Source organism: Chiloscyllium plagiosum, unplaced genomic scaffold (genome assembly GCF_037043375.1).
Source record: "Chiloscyllium plagiosum isolate Xiang-an unplaced genomic scaffold, Cpla_swu_hap1 HiC_scaffold_2, whole genome shotgun sequence".
Lineage (NCBI taxonomy): Eukaryota > Metazoa > Chordata > Chondrichthyes > Orectolobiformes > Hemiscylliidae > Chiloscyllium > Chiloscyllium plagiosum.
Window position 1 is genome coordinate 62,685,101 of NW_028270140.1, and position 16,935 is coordinate 62,702,035.

The 16,935-nt window shown below is 39.8% G+C and overlaps 1 protein-coding gene across 2 annotated transcripts in view; it reads left to right on the forward strand.

Moving 5' to 3' along the window:
- The window catches only part of shc3 (SHC (Src homology 2 domain containing) transforming protein 3), a 289,678-nt gene that overhangs the window by 254,256 nt on the left and 18,487 nt on the right, over window positions 1–16,935 (forward strand). Inside the window, exons 11-12 of one of the 2 annotated variants that reach the window (XM_087997227.1) lie at window positions 13,735–14,030; window positions 14,908–15,115. In XM_087997227.1, the coding sequence (XP_087853353.1) occupies window positions 13,735–14,030; window positions 14,908–14,910 (299 nt within the window). In that variant the 3' untranslated portion in view covers window positions 14,911–15,115. Of the gene's footprint in view, window positions 1–13,734; window positions 14,031–14,907; window positions 15,116–16,935 lie in introns of those variants that run through there. The other variant, XM_043713812.2, reaches the window with a different exon arrangement.

Below are 16,935 nucleotides of genomic sequence, written 5' to 3' on the forward strand. Positions count from 1 at the left end.
TTGTTGAAATCAGCACCAGCCCCTTTTACTTAATGACCAACTGCTTCTATCAAACAGACTAGTAATTCACATTCATTGTTTCAACTCCTCAGATACTCAGCACTGCTGGCAAGCCTCACACCCACATCTCACAGCTTGCATACACATCCAGCTCTGCAATCCTAATGAAACATACTACCCATCTTGTATAATACTGACACACTTTCCCTCTCTCTTGTACATTAAGGTGGTGTACAATTGTAGGCAACAACTCCTGACTGGCAGCAGACAGGGTCCATTAAATGTCCACATTCAAGTGGAGTAAATGGTCTCACCATCATTGGAGCTGTCAAGGTTGAGGCTGTGGATAGGGGCAAGACGAAATGTTCATGAATAACACTACAGTCCTCCTCCTCCTCCTCCTCCTCCTCGTCTCAGTGAATGGTGAACCTGTGGAATTTCCTACGGCGAAATTGTGTGATTTCAAGGAGTTGCACTTGGGATTAAAGGGATCAAAGAATATGGGTGTAAGAGGGGAAAAGGCTATTGAGTTGGATTGTCTGCCATGATCATAATGAATGACAGAGAAGTTTGAGGATTGAAGAGCCTACTTCTGCTATTTTCAATGTTTCACACCCCAACTCTCCTGATCCCACAATTTCTTATGATATACCAGTTGAAGGATGTTTTATTCCACAGTAGGTAGTAAGCGTCCCGACATCTGAACAAGAAGGTCCAGATTCAAATCCTAATCCAGGATTTGATAGCCAAGGAATGTACATCCATAATGTGGCAACCAGATCAATTATTGATTTGTAAATCTTTCCAATAAAAGCCAATGGCTGATGGGAAGGATGCGAGAGATTCCTGATCCACCATGAGATATGAAAACATTGCTCTACCATCACTTTCCTTAACTTCATTACAACATTCATGTAAAAGAGCCAAAATAGTTCTCTTCTTAGAGTTAGGGGTACAGATGGGGAGGGAATGGCTAGCTCAGTTGGCTGGATGGCTAGTCTGGATCACCATAAACATACTCACCTGACTGGGATTCAAAAAAGCTTTATATCACTGAGATAATTAATTCTTGACACTCTACTATAAGACAACATAAGTTTTAGGAACTGTTATTCTGGGCAAAAATGATAGTAGATTCTCCAATAATGAATATTATCAGTTGCTAAATTTAAATCTGAGATTAAGCTCATGATGCCACAAGTGGGGTTGTCACTGGTTAAAATGTTCCAGCTTTGTGCAAGTGCAATAGAAATTTGTTAATGCTGATCCTACCAATCTGCAGGAGGTGTATTTCAGATGCTGACATTTTCTGTATAAAATATGTTTAAGTTATTTTTTTAAAAAGCTTTTATTAATATATGCCTGTTGTCTTGTACCAATTTAAATAGCGCAGTGATTAGGAACTGAATTCTTACCTCCTTTGTTTTAGTTTTAATTTTAATTGAGGATTATTCAGGATATTGGTGAATTATTCTAATTCTGCTTATATGTGTGTACAAAAACTCCATATAATAAGACAAATGCAGAAAGTATTATTAGCACAAACAGCATCATCTAATTAATGAATGAGATAGTGAGAATGAAAAGGTCATCCTGAAAATTCAAAAGTCATCCCTGAAAATCAATACGTAGCACTCGAAAGAAAAAAATATTTTCACCTTTAATCTCCAATCTCTCACACTGAAAGTTAACAGCTTTCCACCAACCAAACTGTGGCCACTGCAGTAACACTGCATAGGACCTCTAGAACAGCCAAAGGCAGACAGGATAGGCTCTACAGGAATGCTCAAGGATGATATTTGCATGGAATATTGGATGGTTTATTTTCTAACTTTGATTTGAAATGTTTGTTTTGTGATGAATGGCTTTTGTTTCAGCATTGTGGCAAAAAAAGGAGGCTTGATGGCCAGTAAAAAGAACAAGGTATGTTAAGGCTTGTTATTGATTGGGGAATTAGCGTATGTTCATTGAAACCCAAGTTGGATAGGCTGATTTAAGCATCTAGCTGGAAAGGGGCTATGTTAATTGGTCCTCTTCCTTATTTTCTTCCTTCTCAGTTGTCTGCCATATATCTGGTGGCAAGAGGTGAGCCCTTATGATGGCAAGGCTGTGCAGGATACTGAAGATTATGATAAATCATGAGCTAAGCTCTAGCAAGTACAATGGCCTCCTTGAAAGTAGTCCAGGCAGTGATAATGTTACTTAAGCACCCCAATAATCTCCAGGTTTCATTTCTTGTGACAGCATCACTCTCATATGAATCCTGCCCATGTGTGCATGGGTTGTGTACTAGAGCTGTGATCCAAATGACCTCACCATTCCAGTAACCAACCTCTGATTATCTGAAGAAAGATTATCTGACCATTCTCAAGAAAAGTCTCTGGATCTAAAACATTAACTCTGCTTTCTCTCCACAGATGCTGCCAGAATTGCTGAGTTTTCCCAGCAATTTCTGTTTTTGTTTTCGATTCCCAGTATCTGCAGTTCTTTGGCTTTGTTGATTATCAAGCTAGCTCAAATGTTGATGATAAATGGACTTGCACAAAATGAAGATATTCTTACTGACAGGATAGTGAGCATTGACCAGTATGATACACTGAGTATAACTGCACAGCAGTTGGACATTGAGGGAGTATGATCCTATTTCTTTGTGCTATGTCTCTGAATTTACATGCAGCATTTTCAAAATAATTTATGTGCAATGACTGGCACCCTGTGCCATCGGGAAGCAAATTTCATAAGCACCTCCTTAATCAAATGGAGACAATGCACACAACGAGGTTGAGATACAGCTGAGAGAGTTTCTGGTTGGTGTTATGCGTAGCACAAAAGAAGATGGTTGTAATTGTTGGAGGTCAGTAATTTCAACCATAGGTAAAAACAATGACTGCAGATGCTGGAAACCAGATTCTGGATTAGTGGTGCTGGAAGAGCACAGCAGTTCAGGCAGCATCTGAGGAGCAGTAAAATCGACGTTTCGGGCAAAAGCCCTTCATCAGGAATGATGAAGGGCTTTTGCCCGAAACATCAATTTCAACCATCGGACATCTCTGCAGGAGTTCCTCAGCATAGCATCATTGGCCCAACCAGCTTTAGTTGCTTCATCAATGACCTTTCCTCCATCATAAGGTCAGAAGTGTGAATGTTTGGTGATCACTGCACAATGTTCATGACTCTTCAGATATTTAAACAATCTTGCCCACATGCAACAATACTTGGACACCATTGGGCTGATAGATGACAAAAACTTTGATGCCACATGTGCCAGACAATGGTCATCTCCAACAAAGGAGAATCTAGCTATTGTCCCTTGACATTCAATGGTTTTATCATTGCTGAATCCCCCACTATCATTTTTGGGATTACCATTGACCATAACCTTAATTGAACCAGTTTCTAAACACTGTAGCTACAAGAACAAGTTGAAACTGGGAATTCTGTTGTGAGTACTCACCTCCTGACTCCATAGAGCCTCTCCATCATCTCCAAAGCACAAGTCAGGAGTATGATGAAATATTTTTTGTTTACTTGGATGAGTGCAGCTGTAACAACATTCATAAGCTCAACACCATCCAGAACGAAGCAGAAGGTAAAACAGATACAAGAGATCTACAACTGCAACAAATGAAGTGGTGAATCAGCTTAACGAGGCTGTAATACACTAAAGATCAGACCAATCCCATTATTGAAACGTTTGGGCAAATTAAGGATATTCAGCAGGTAAATGTTCTTTTCAAACTGGAGAGAAAGAGATCACTTCAAAACCTACATCCTGGATAGAGGGTACGAGAAGGCAAGAGTAGGTGACACCAGCCAGGCCGTTAACTATTATTTATTAATTATTCTCATGATGACCTTGGGAAATGACAGTAAAGAGCAAAGTCTTTTGAATCAAGAATATGTGCATCCAGTGAGTGAGGAAGCAGCAGTCTTAACACAGGAGTATTATGGAGGCAAATCCTAGCTCACACAGTGAGGTGGCAATACGCCTCACCAGACAAATCATACCTCATTCTGCATCTTAATTCTCCCTTGTCATGAAGAAGAACTTTCCCAATAAACTTTTCAAGATTGCACCTGACATTTAAAAGTGCTGTTTTTATGATTGAGATTAAAGAAAAATAGACATTACCTCAAAACTAATTTAGCATCTTGTCAAATGCTGTTTGATTAAAATATTCTACATCCACTTGATCTTCTTTATTGATTAGCTAGTTAAATTTTTAAAAAAATTTCAATTGATTTCTTCAACATGATTTCCTTTTCATGAATCTATATGATTCTGTTTAATCATACTATAATTTTTTAAGTGTCCTGTAATTGCATTCCTCACAGTAGTTTCTAGGATTTTGCATGTTAAATTAACTCACTATACTTGTTAGTTTCCAATCTTCCTTCACACAACTCATTAATGTTAGTTATGGATAATTGAGGACCAAACTCTGATTTCTGTGGTAGTTCATTCATTTCAGTTTGCCAATCAGAAATTACTGGTTTATGCTGACTTGCTGTTTCCTATTGGACAGCCAATATCAACATCTATGCAAATATATCAGCCAGAATATAATGGTCTCTTGTGGAATGCCTTTTATGAGATATTTTATTGAATGAGTATAAAAGCATAAGAATTAGGAGCAGAAGTAGGCCATTTGGCCCCTCGTATCTGTACTACCATTCTACAAGTTCATGGCTAATCTAGCCCAGGCTCTTCCTTTGTGTCTGCTCATTGTAGTCCTCAACTTCTTGATATTTGAATAATCTACCTACTTCCTCTTTAAACGCTTTCAGTGATCCAGCCTATACAGTTGTCTGGGATAGAGAGTTCTAGACATTCTTCTATAATTTTAGACATTTGTCTTATGGACCAGATCAGAAACTCTCAAAGTATATTATGGAGAAAGCCTAGCCCCTAATTTTTACAGTTTCTTAAAAGGCAAGTATAAGACGCTATGTCCTAGATATGATTTGATTGATCCACCACTAAACTTTAATCAAAGCATACTTTATCCTTACAACACAGTAAAAATGTAACAAAAAAAATTGGCATAACTTTACACTATTGAAATACTTAACAAGATATTCTCTTATCAAGATATTAATCATTAACTATTCCAATACAGGCAGCATCCCATATATACAGTTTGTCAAAGTGCATTCAGTAACACCTTATTCTTATGTGCTGTTTCTCCCTAGTCCAATAGAAAGAAACACTGAAAGAAACAATCTGCCCCTTTTGATTTTTAAGAAGGAGCCTCTCTGTCTAAGACTTCACTCTAGCAGCAGAGAAATCAAGCTTTCAGCTCCAGCAGCCAGCAAAAACTTAATCAACTGACTAAAAGCAAACTAAAATCTTCTTGATCTGTGTAAGCCTGACTCCACCCACTCACGATTCTTTTGTCTTACTTTTAAAAAAATACCAGGGAGAACTCAAAGCTGTTTATTAATTGCCTCTGAAAGTGACAATATGCCTCTGCAAGAGAAATAAGACAAAACACGGCTCTTAAAGGCAGAGTATCGTCATAGCTTGGTGAAGAATTATTTCGTAACTGTGTCCCCTAGTTCAAGATTCCTCTGACTGGTAGAGACACCTTCTAAACATTCTATCTGTTAAGCCTAATAAGAATCATGCATGTTCCAGAAGGTCATCTGTAATTTTAAACTCTAAGGTATATAGGCCTAAACATTTTAGTAGTTCTTGATAAGTCAGTGCATTCATCACAGGAATCAAAACCAGTGAATCACATTTGAAATACCTTCAGTGTTAGTATGTCTTTTTTTTGAGATATGGAGACCTAAACTGTACACAGAATTCTGGGTGTGGCTTCTCTAACATCTGTACAATTGTAAAAATACTTCCCTTTTTTTATACCTTATATTAAAAGTCAAATTTTAATTTGCTTATATTAATCACTTGCTGCCTGTGGAATTATTTTTGCTGAGATTTTCCTTTCATACTTCCAACATTGAACTTCTGAAGGAAACTTGTGCCTGCATTGTCACATACCTGTAATGGAACACATCCTATGTTTTGCTAGTAAAAGATTTTCCAGTCTTTACACCATAGGATGCAATGAATTTATGCTCATTCAAACAAAAATTGTTTATGAACAATTCAGGGAAGTACCATACAAGCAACTGATGCTCATTTATTCAAATATAAGCTAGCGTATAGAATGCCTATTGTAACAAAGTACCATGACATAATTGTAGTTGTGCTCACAATATCATCAAACCAAACTCATCTCCAAACTCCAAGACTTAGGATTCCACTCCCTACTCTGTAATTGGATCCTCAACTTCCTGACCCGCAGACTACAACCAATAAGGATAGGCGACAACAGCTTCTCCATGATAATCCTCAACACTGGCACCCTGCAAGGCTGCATACTCAGCCCCTTAATAGACTCCTTATGCACTCATGACTGCATGGCCAAATTCAGATCAATTCTATTTAAAATTTGCTGATGACACTACCATAGTGGATTGGATCTCAAACAATAAGACAGAGTACAGGAAAGAGATAGACAGCTTAGTGGCATAGTGTAAAGACAACAATCTCTCCCTCAATGTCTGCAAAGCAAGGAGCTGGTCATCAACTTCAGGAAACAGAGTGGATAACATACCCCATCTGTATCAATGGTGCTGAGGTGGAACTAGTGTAAAGCTTCAAGTTCCTAGGAATAAATATTATCAACAATATCTGTCCTGGTCCATCCACATCAATGCTACAATCAAAAAACACACTAATGCCTCTATATCCTCTGAAGACTAAGAAAATTTGGCATATCCACAATGGCTTACCAGTTTTTACAAATGCACTGTAGAAAGCGTCCTATCTAAATGCATCATAGCTTGGTATAGCAACTGGGTAAAAACAATGACTGCAGATGCTGGAAACCAGATTCTGGATTAGTGGTGCTGGAAGAGCACAGCAATTCAGGCAGCATCCGAGGACAGGCAAAATCCGAGGCCAGGCAAAATCGACGTTTCGGGCAAAAGCCCTGGGCTTTTGCCCGAAACGTCGATTTTGCCTGGCCTGGTATAGCAACTGCTCTGTCCAAGACTGCAAAACATTATAGAGTTGTGAACACAGCCATCACGAAAACTTTCCTTCCATTGATGATGTCTACACTTCCTGCTGCCTTGGGAAAGCAGCCAACATAATCAAGGATCCCTCTCACCCTGGATATATTGTTTTCCATCCTGTTTCCCGCTGTTATCAGACTTATAAATGGATGTGTCATATCTTGGAGATGATCTTTTTCTGCACCTTCTCTGTAGCTGTAACATTACATCCTGTTCTATTATGTAAGGTATGATTTTTCTGGTTAACATGCAAAATAATATGTTTCACTGTTGTTCAGTACATGGGACAATAATAAATTAAATCAAATCAATTCCAGCCAGAACAACCTGATATTTTCCCATTTCAGTCTCTAGTTGTTGCTCAAATAGTTGCAAGGTTTTCACCACAATCACTCTTTCGAAGTATTTATCATTTTCTCAAGATATAATCTACTGGTTTCAACCCTAAGGATATTATTTACTTGTTTTGTCTAATATGCTGAGTTACCCACGGTTTTCTGTGAATCACTACAGTTTTGAGCTCTTTTTATGAGATGTGAGTGAGTTCCTATTATTCATTACTAATTGCTGTGAAGTCTTTAATAAACAATTAACCAAATCCTCCTCCACTCATTTTTTTCTTATCCTACTCTGGAGCTCAGCATTCCTCACCCAGACTTCTAATTTGGGCCTCTTCAGAAATGCAGAGCATACCCGATTTGGGAATCTTCCATCACAACTCAGGATCAGCATTGGAGATCCAGCCACAACCTCTTTCCTTTTACAGCAGTAACTGCCATATTCCAGGGTTTTAAAACCTAAAGGCATTTTTGTAACCTTTGAAGAGAAGGTAGGTTTACAAGGTAAGAGGATAAGAGTAAGGGGCAGATGGGGGTTAAGGGGGTAAAGTGGAAGTGGGAAGATACGTAGGTAAGGAGATAGGGCAACCGGATGCAGAGATAGGGATTGCAAGTAGGTGTGAAGGGGAGGGTGACAGGAGGTTCAATTGATGGCAAATAAATGTGTGAGGGGGTAGAGTTGTATGTGGATGAAATGGCAGATAAGTGTGTGAGGGAGTAAACTGATATGTAATCAATGGGATAGAGTTGAAGGTAAGTGAACGGAGAGGAAGGGTACCAGTTGTGTGAGGCTGTAAGGTGACAGGTAAATGGGTAGTAAGGTGGCAGGTCAGTGACAGGGAAGAATCACCATTTGTTGAAAGTGGGGTTAGAATGGCGAGAGTGTGAGTAGTTAGGTTGGGACAAGACAGAGTCGTGAAGGTGAACATGTCAGGAGCACATTAGGTCAGTCTGAGTTGGGGGTGAGCGTCAAATCTGGGGGTTGGTAGTCAGAGAAAGTTTAATTGAGATGGCGTCAAATCTGAGGTTTTGGCTAGGATTGTGTTCCAAGTTGGTGTGGCTGGTTCAGGGATGTTGGGTTGGATGGAGGTGTTGGGTTGGCATACGGATTTCACAACAGGGAATGATTGTTTTGTGGAAGGCTTTTTGAGGGATGGAGTGAGTTTAGGTCAGAGAGTTGTCAGGCTAGCAGGGTACTCGGGTCATTGGAAGGTGGAGTTGTTGGATCAGAAATTGATCAGGTCAGGTCAGAATGGAAGGGATGGTGTTGAGTCAGTCATTGTCAGCTGAGTGGTGGGATCTAGTAAAGTTGGGTCTAATCTTGTCCAAGGAGAAAGTGAGGACTGCAGATGCTGGAGATCAGAGCTGAAAATGTGTTGCTGGAAAAGCGCAGCAGGTCAGGCAGTATCCAAGGAACAGGAGAATCGACGTTTCAGGCTTATGCCCGAAACATTGATTCTCCTGTTCCTTGGATGCTGCCTGACCTGCTGCGCTTTTCCAGCAACACATTTTCAGCTCTAATCTTGTCCAAACAGCATACCAGCCATTTAAAATAAAAATCAGTGGGTAATTCTGCTTATCAACAAACCGGTTGATCCAAATGTTTCAGCACCCGTACTATGTAGTTGTTTGGGCAGGCAGTGGGTGTTGGAAAGTTTTTTTTTAATCCAATGGATTAAAGGCAAGAAAAAAAATCTTTGTATGTTTTTCCAGAGTTGACCTGTGTGCATCGTGTACATGATTCCAACCCCAATCTAAGATGTTACTCCACTTATTTGTTACTTTCCTCCTGCCCACCATGACTCAAACACCACACATCCCAAATTCTCCTCCCTAACTTCCTGATACCTTCCTGCCTGAAAACTCCTGAGATTTTCCTGTATCTACAACCCATCTCTGATATCCTTGAGGCTGGAGCAGCATGAGTATAATGTTCCAATGTAGCTGGAACTGCTCACCCATCAGCTTGAGTCCGATCTTCACACCTCACCTGGAATGAAGTTTTGCTGTTCATGGCCTTGTTTAATTGTGGTCTGTTCAAAACTGACTTCCAGAGGTGTTGAACTATACCTGCTCCCACTGTAAAATTCAACCAATTGCATATGACTGTACATGTTAAGTCAGAATGGATAGGCTTTGTCAGGTTTCCTGATGAATGTTAAATAGATTTTATGGCAATCTGGCAGTTTCACTTTAGATATCACAACAGGTCATTATAGACTTTGAACTTAAGGGCTTACTATTGCCAAACTAGTAAGGTACCATGGTGTTCAATTAATCACCTTAAACATGGAACTTTAGCAAATATGTTTATGCACACAATGAAGAGACATGGTTTTGTTAGCGACATGGTTTTGTTATTTCCTCAATAACTCAAGATTAGTTAAGTAAGGGCCTTCCCAATCTAAAAATGTCAATAAGTACCCTACAAACGTTCATTCCAGTCTAGCACAATACCTGAGGCATCAAAATGGGATCACACCAGGAAAACCATTTATCAGATGGTTGTTGTACAAATCATTCATAAGTTTAACGCCAATAACTAATTCTATTATTTTACATGAAATAGGTATGTAGTTCTGTGCCTTTCTTGTCAACTCTTTTTGAATTTGTCCATCACCCTGTTTTCAAAATGATGATACTTCCTCGGTGTCAACTGATCCTCCTATAATGATCGCCAGTGCTTTATGAATCACCATATTAATGTGTTTCAACATTTTGGGATAAATACCATTCAGTCCCAACTTTGGAGGTCTATATATTTTGACCTCTTTATAATTTTTTGGCTGTTCACCTGTCATATCATGAAGTTAGTTTTGATATTCCATTGTTGGAGGAAGACATATTGATGTCTTCCTTTATGAGTACTTTCAGGAAAAAAATCACTCAGATTACTAATAAATTTTGCTTATTATCAATTATAAGTTTTCTTGGTCTGTGTGTTCTTGTCACTTCTCTCACAGTGCTCTTGCTGTTGTAGTATTGAAATCACTCGTCTTTACATCAATGTTTTTCAGGGTCTCCCTTCCTCACTGATTCCACTTTTAATTTGTTCTTATACAGTTTGAATTTCATCTCAGTGATATTTTTTAAACTTAGAACATTTGCTCAAGATCATGAGGGGTGATTATTAAGTAGCTTCTGGATGAGACATGAAGTTGAAGTGAGACTTGAACCATTTTTAAGTTGAAGTCTCATCAGCCTGTTGGTGGAAGGCTGCAAGAGATGAGTCAGTGTTCTATTGCAGCTCAATGTTTTTGGGAGAGTGGAAAATTGACAGATGCTACTGGGCTGGACAATAAGTCTAATGTAAAGTAGAGGTAAAGCAATTCATTCCCCCTTACCAGGATGTAACAGCTTCCTTATCCTCCTCCTTGTTGGTATTGCTTACAAATATCAGGTTAAAGTAAATACTCTTCCTCTTGGCTTTAATAATGTACTCTGGGATGAAGCATTGCATTTATCAGCTCTCACTCTAAACCTCTTTAATCTCAGAAGTCACACAACACCAGGTTATAGTCCAACAGGTTTATTTGAATTCACACAAGCTTTCAGAGTGCAGCCCTTTCAACAGGTTCATCTTACATATATAAAACAGCTACCTAGTATTGCTAAGTTCTGAACTAAAAGTAAGTGAATTTAGAGGCAACAACGGAGGCTGTTAACTAGTCTTTTAATATATTATCCAGATTTTTAAATCATTTTTTGTCTGTTTTGTTTTGGCTTTTGACAGTTTTCAAGACCTACAATTAGTTCTGCTGTGGGGCACACATTCTTGGCCCATTCTAAAGTAACTATAACAGAAATAGTTATTTTTCATCAGTCAAGTTAGAAGAAACAGAGGACCATATGAGGAAGAATTTGTTCAAGCAATAAGGATTTATTTAGCCCTTTAAAAGGGCCCTAATAATGTGCTTTCTTCCATTTTCTCCTGTATACTCCATTCCATTTTCAGGGTGAAGCACATATGGAAAGAAGAGAGGCAATCATATACTGTCATTTGATTTCAGATTAAAATTATGGTTGCATCAGAATTGATACTTATGAAAAATACATGAGTTTTTTTTTTAGAGAGACTATCCACTCTGAGAGCTCCCCTAGCACAGGCTTTACAAACTATGGGTTATGAGCTTTGAAGCACTAATGGCTGCCAAATGCCTCAGACCAATTTTGCACAGCAAAACATTTCTTGTTTCTATTGTGTGTGGCCTGACTGAGTTCTTAATGCTACTCCTGAAAAAATAAAGCCTGTGTTTGCTAAGTTTTATATTTTAACTATATGTTTTCATCAACTCCCCCATGCTGTACTGCTGTTACCCTGCTCCTCCAGTCAAGAACAAAAACTCTCAAAAAGTGAAGTCTCTTTCCCCACCACCCTGTCAATAAGTACCCTACAAACATTCACTCCAGCGTAGCACAATACCTGAGGCATCAAAATGGGATCACACCAGGAAGACATTTGGGAAGAGGTTCCTGATGGGGAGAATACAAGACTCTCCATTTCCCTGACTGAAAAACATAAACCAATTGAAATCTGAGAGGATGTGGGTTCCACCCAATATTGAGCCCTGTCAACAGGTGGTCTATCTGTCTTATGCTTTGCCTGTCGGGAGAAAATTAGGACAAAGATATTTACAAATCTTTGGGATTACAATGATGTGCTTGATTTTTATTATTCTCACTTAGAATGTCTAGATTGAAAGAAACCTATTTACCAAGACACTGCAATGAATTCTTCTGGTCGCTATATACATTTGCTGATCAAAGGAAATACCAACTAGAAGAATTTTTCTTGCATACAGTGTGCAGCTACAACTTTATTCTCTACCTGAGGAAGTGAAAATTATGGGGTAAGGTCACAAGCAAACAGTAGAAATTGGATTTGATCAATTATCCTACGTATGACTCCAGACCCACAGCAATATAGTTCATTCTTAACTGCCCTCTGGGCAATTAGGGATGGGCAACAGATGCTACCTGGTCAGCGTCGCCTTTATCCCATGAATGAATAATAAAAAATTCCTATCAGTTTACTTTCAATCATTAGCAACGTGATGAAAGATATTGAATGGGGTCCCTATCAAACAAGCTGCATTCTTCTTGAAGCCTAGAAGCCTTTTGTTGAGTTATTGAAGTTACATTTACATAGGCAGGGAGGGAATATTTCATTACACTCCTGATTTATACCTTATAGAGGGTGGACAGATGGTCAATGCTTTGAGAGTCAGGAAGTGAGTTACTTGCTGCAGAATTCCCAGCCTCTCAACCTGCTTTTCTAGCCACAGCAGTTGTGGTTCAGGATTCAGGGCTGATAAGGATATCCAGTGTGAAGCGTTAGAGGTCCTCTTGTAGGAGAGGTCATTATGTGGTGCTTTTGTGGCATGACTTTCTTTGCTACTTATTAGCCCAACAGTCTTCTAGGATTTGTTGCTTGTTTGGCATAGACTGCCTCATTATATGAGGAGTTGAAAATAGAACTGAAAGTTGTGCAATATTCATTCAACCATCCCACTTTCTGCTCGGGAATGTGATGCCGCTAAAGATTGTAGGGCCGAGGATACTGTTTTGAGGAACTCTTATAGTGATTCCTGAAGACTGAGAGGTTTGGTCGCCAAAAGCCTCAATTATCTTTGTCCTAGGTTTGCGTCCAACTAGTGGAGGGTTTTCTTATGACTCCCAATCCTAATCCCATTGACAGGGTTGCCTGGTAGTACTTAATCAACAATAATTTGCTCATTAATGCTCAGCATAGGTTCTGCCAGTGTGACTTAGTTCCAGACTTGATTACAATTTTGTTCCAAGAGCAGAATTTCAGAGGCAAAGTGGAAATTACTGGCCTTGACGTCAAGGTGGCATTTGACTGATTGTGGCATAAAGGAAATTTAGTATAATTGAAGTCATTGGGAGTGAGGAGGAAATCCTTTACTGATTGTAGCTTTTGGCAGTCAATTATCTCAGTCTCAGAAAATCACTACAGGAGCTCTTCAAAAGTAGTATCCTCTGCCCCACAATCTTTAGCTGCTTCATATCCTCTAGCACAAAGTGGGAATGTTCAATGAATATTGCAGTTTTCCATTCCATTCTCAACTCCTCAGATAATGAGGCAGTCAATGTCACCGCCCAAACCCATATTCATAAATTAGACTAAAACGTTCCACCATCATTGTAATTGCAAACCAGGTTAATGACTACAAGATATGTTTCTTTGTTCTATTGGAAAGAATGTAGATGAGGAAGAATAAACTGATGGAGCAAAACTGCCCAATGGATAACTTAATATTATGTTTGTTTCTTGTCTCCACTATAACAGAACCATTTGAAGATGCTTTGAAGCTTCAAACAGACGGGCAGTTTTCAAACAAACCTTTATCTCTTCCAAATGACAGTCCTCATTTCTCTAAGACAAACACAGAAACAGTGAAGGAATGCCTTGAGGAGGAACCATGGTATCATGGGGAAATGAGCAGAAAGGATGCAGAACAGCTCCTCACAACTGATGGTGACTTTCTGGTTAGAAAAAGTACGACCAACCCTGGATCCTATGTATTAACAGGCATGCATAATGGTCAGTCTAAGCATCTCCTCCTGGTAGACCCGGAAGGAATTGTAAGTAATCACACTGAAAACATGTAATGTTAATAGTCTAACTTTCCAAAATTCTGGGATAAGTAACTACATCTAGTCTTAAAATTTTCTTCTCAGGGATCTGTATTACACAACAGAATGCATTAATTTTTTACTTGCTTAGTGGTAATTTCAAACAAACTTAGCACAGAGATCGTGTTTTTAATGTTTAAATCTGAATGCAAAAATGATAGCAAAACAATATGAAATGGGAGTACGCCCTTCGGTCCTTCAACCAGCTTCCATTCAAAAGGTCATGACTGATCTTAAACCTCAATTGCATCTTATACTCTTCCTTTATCACTTGATTTAACAGTATCTAAAAGTATAATGTTTGTTTTGAATATCCTCAGCATGCGGACATCCATAACTTTCGGAGCAGAAATTTCCAAAAATTCGCAATGCTTCCACTGAAAAGTATATGCCTCATCCTCGTCCTAAAGAAGTGACCCTTTATTCTAACACCGTAACCCTTAGTTATGTTCCCCGTAACCCTATGTTCCCCAGCCATTGAAATTTTCTGCTCACATCTACCCTGTAAAGCTCTTGAAGAATTAATTCAATGGACCGAAAATTGATTTTTTTTTGGCAAAGTCCGTGTTGAGTCATGGTTCTTGGATTTTTTTTTCACTGGAAAGCTTTCTGAGTTGTCTTGCGGTGTCTTCCCAAACCTAGCTCATTAACTGCTTACTCCCTATGGTGTCCCTTGTGTTTGATTCCAGCCCCACATAGTAATTCCTTCCTATCAGCAAAATCATGAATCGTGAATTCACCTATTTGCGCCATAAAAAAAAAGTTACTAATCGTTCAAAATCCATGGGCAAAACTTGCCTACGTGTGACCACTTTCACTTATGCAGTAGCCTTGCTCTCGCTGTCCGCCTGTTCCGGTATGCAGCTGTTCCCCTCAACCCTCCACGAGCAAGGGTAGCGGTGCTCGGGAGGATGAACAGGTTGAGGACATCCGTTAGATGGCGGGAGAGGAGGAAGACGCATTGGAGGAGAGTGGCTGGGACAGTTGCACAGCAACAGCATCCTCCCTCTCCCACACCCAGTAAGCACCCATAACCTCCCCTACCAACACCCAGCCCTGATGCACAGAACTTCCCGCTTTTATCGGTAAGTTACAATACGCTGTAATTGTTTGAAATATTTTATCGTTTTAATTTTAATCTTTTAAATCTTTTTAATTAAATATTTAATTTCAGATGTTTCAGTGTTTACTATTTTAACCCGAAAAAATAATCTTGAGGTCCAGGAACCTAACCCTATTTTTACCATAATTTGTTAAGCTGGGCACTCGCGAATTCATCGTTCGCATGGATTTTCAGGAACGGAACACTTGTGGATCCAGAGGAATGACTGTATTATCCCACTCTATTCCTAGTCCAGTCTGTTACTGCTGGGATATCCTGGAATTGGGCTGCATCCCTTACACTCACACCATCTTTAAAAGCACAAGGACCAACACTGTCAGTAGAGAGCTGTCCTGCACAGTTTTGACATTTCCCTTGGACGCAGCATAAAGGGATAAATCAGTGCCTCGTTTTGCAGACAGGGACCTGGAGGTCCTGATGGATGGAGTGGTGTAGACACGAGGTTTCCTCCTTCCTCTCAGGGCCAGCAGAGAGGGCCAACAACACCAGATCATGCTGACCCTGTGCAAGGTGGCTATCTGGGGTTAAAGCAGTCTCAGCACTCTCTACTCTGTCAGCGTAAGTAACATTCCTTTTCTCCAAGACCTCACACTCGATCTCTGCTACTGAATCCCTACCCTCACCAAGACCATGGTCTACAACTCTCACTTATTGCTTGCAACATCCTCCCTCACTCGCTGTCACCCTGACAGCACTAACATTGCATACCTTCTGCACTGCAGAACACCTCCCACCTGCACCAAAACAATTAAGCCAACACTTCCATCTCCCTTAATACCTGCCTCTCTCTCATTCCAGGAAGAAACTAATACCCAAGAGAACATAAAGAGTCAAGATGGGTGTGTGTTGCCTGACATACATCTCTTCAGCCCTATGTGGAAATGATCCAGAATTCTGACCACGCTGCTGACAATGTCAAACCCTCTAGATTGGTATCAGAGTGTATCCTTAGCTTAGAATGCAGTGACATCCTGAATAAAGGAATTAACTTGAGGACTGAGGTCTGCTGACAACCATGATAAGTATACTGCCTTTGTATGTACGCTAAATGGCAAGGCAGGACAGAAATAATATGAGTGAAAAGGTGTGGTACCGGAAAAGCACGACCAGTTGGGCAGCATCCGAGAAGCAGCAGAGCCGGCATTTCGAGCATAAGCTCCTCAGCCTTGATTAAGAACTTATGCTTGAAACATCGATTTGCCCGCTCCTCAGATGTGCCTGACATGCTGTGCTTTTCCAGCACCACACCTTTTGACTCTGATCTCCAGCATCTGCAGTCCTCATTCCTCTAGAAATAATATGAGTGTTGTATCACTGGCTGTAGGTTTAAAGTGCAAAAAGGCAATGCAAAACAATGATCCATTTTATTTAATTCGTTTGCAGGATACAGGCATTGCTGGCAGGGCCTGCATTTGTTGCCCAAGTTGCCCTTGAAAAGGTGGTAGTCCAATTGGTGTAAGGAGACCCACAATGCTGTTAGGGAGGGAGATCCACAATTTTGACCCTGTAATACTAAAAGGGGGCAATATATTTCCAAGTAAGGATGGTGAATGGTTTGGAGGGGAACTTGCATGTCCCATAACTGCTGTCCTTGTCCTTGTGGATACTAATGGTTGGGAACCTAGAAGGTGCTCCATAAGTATCTTGGTGAAATTTTGCAGTGCACCTCCCAGATGTTTGTGGATGTGGTGCCAGGTATCCTTTATCCTGGTCATTCTCAAGCATCTTGAA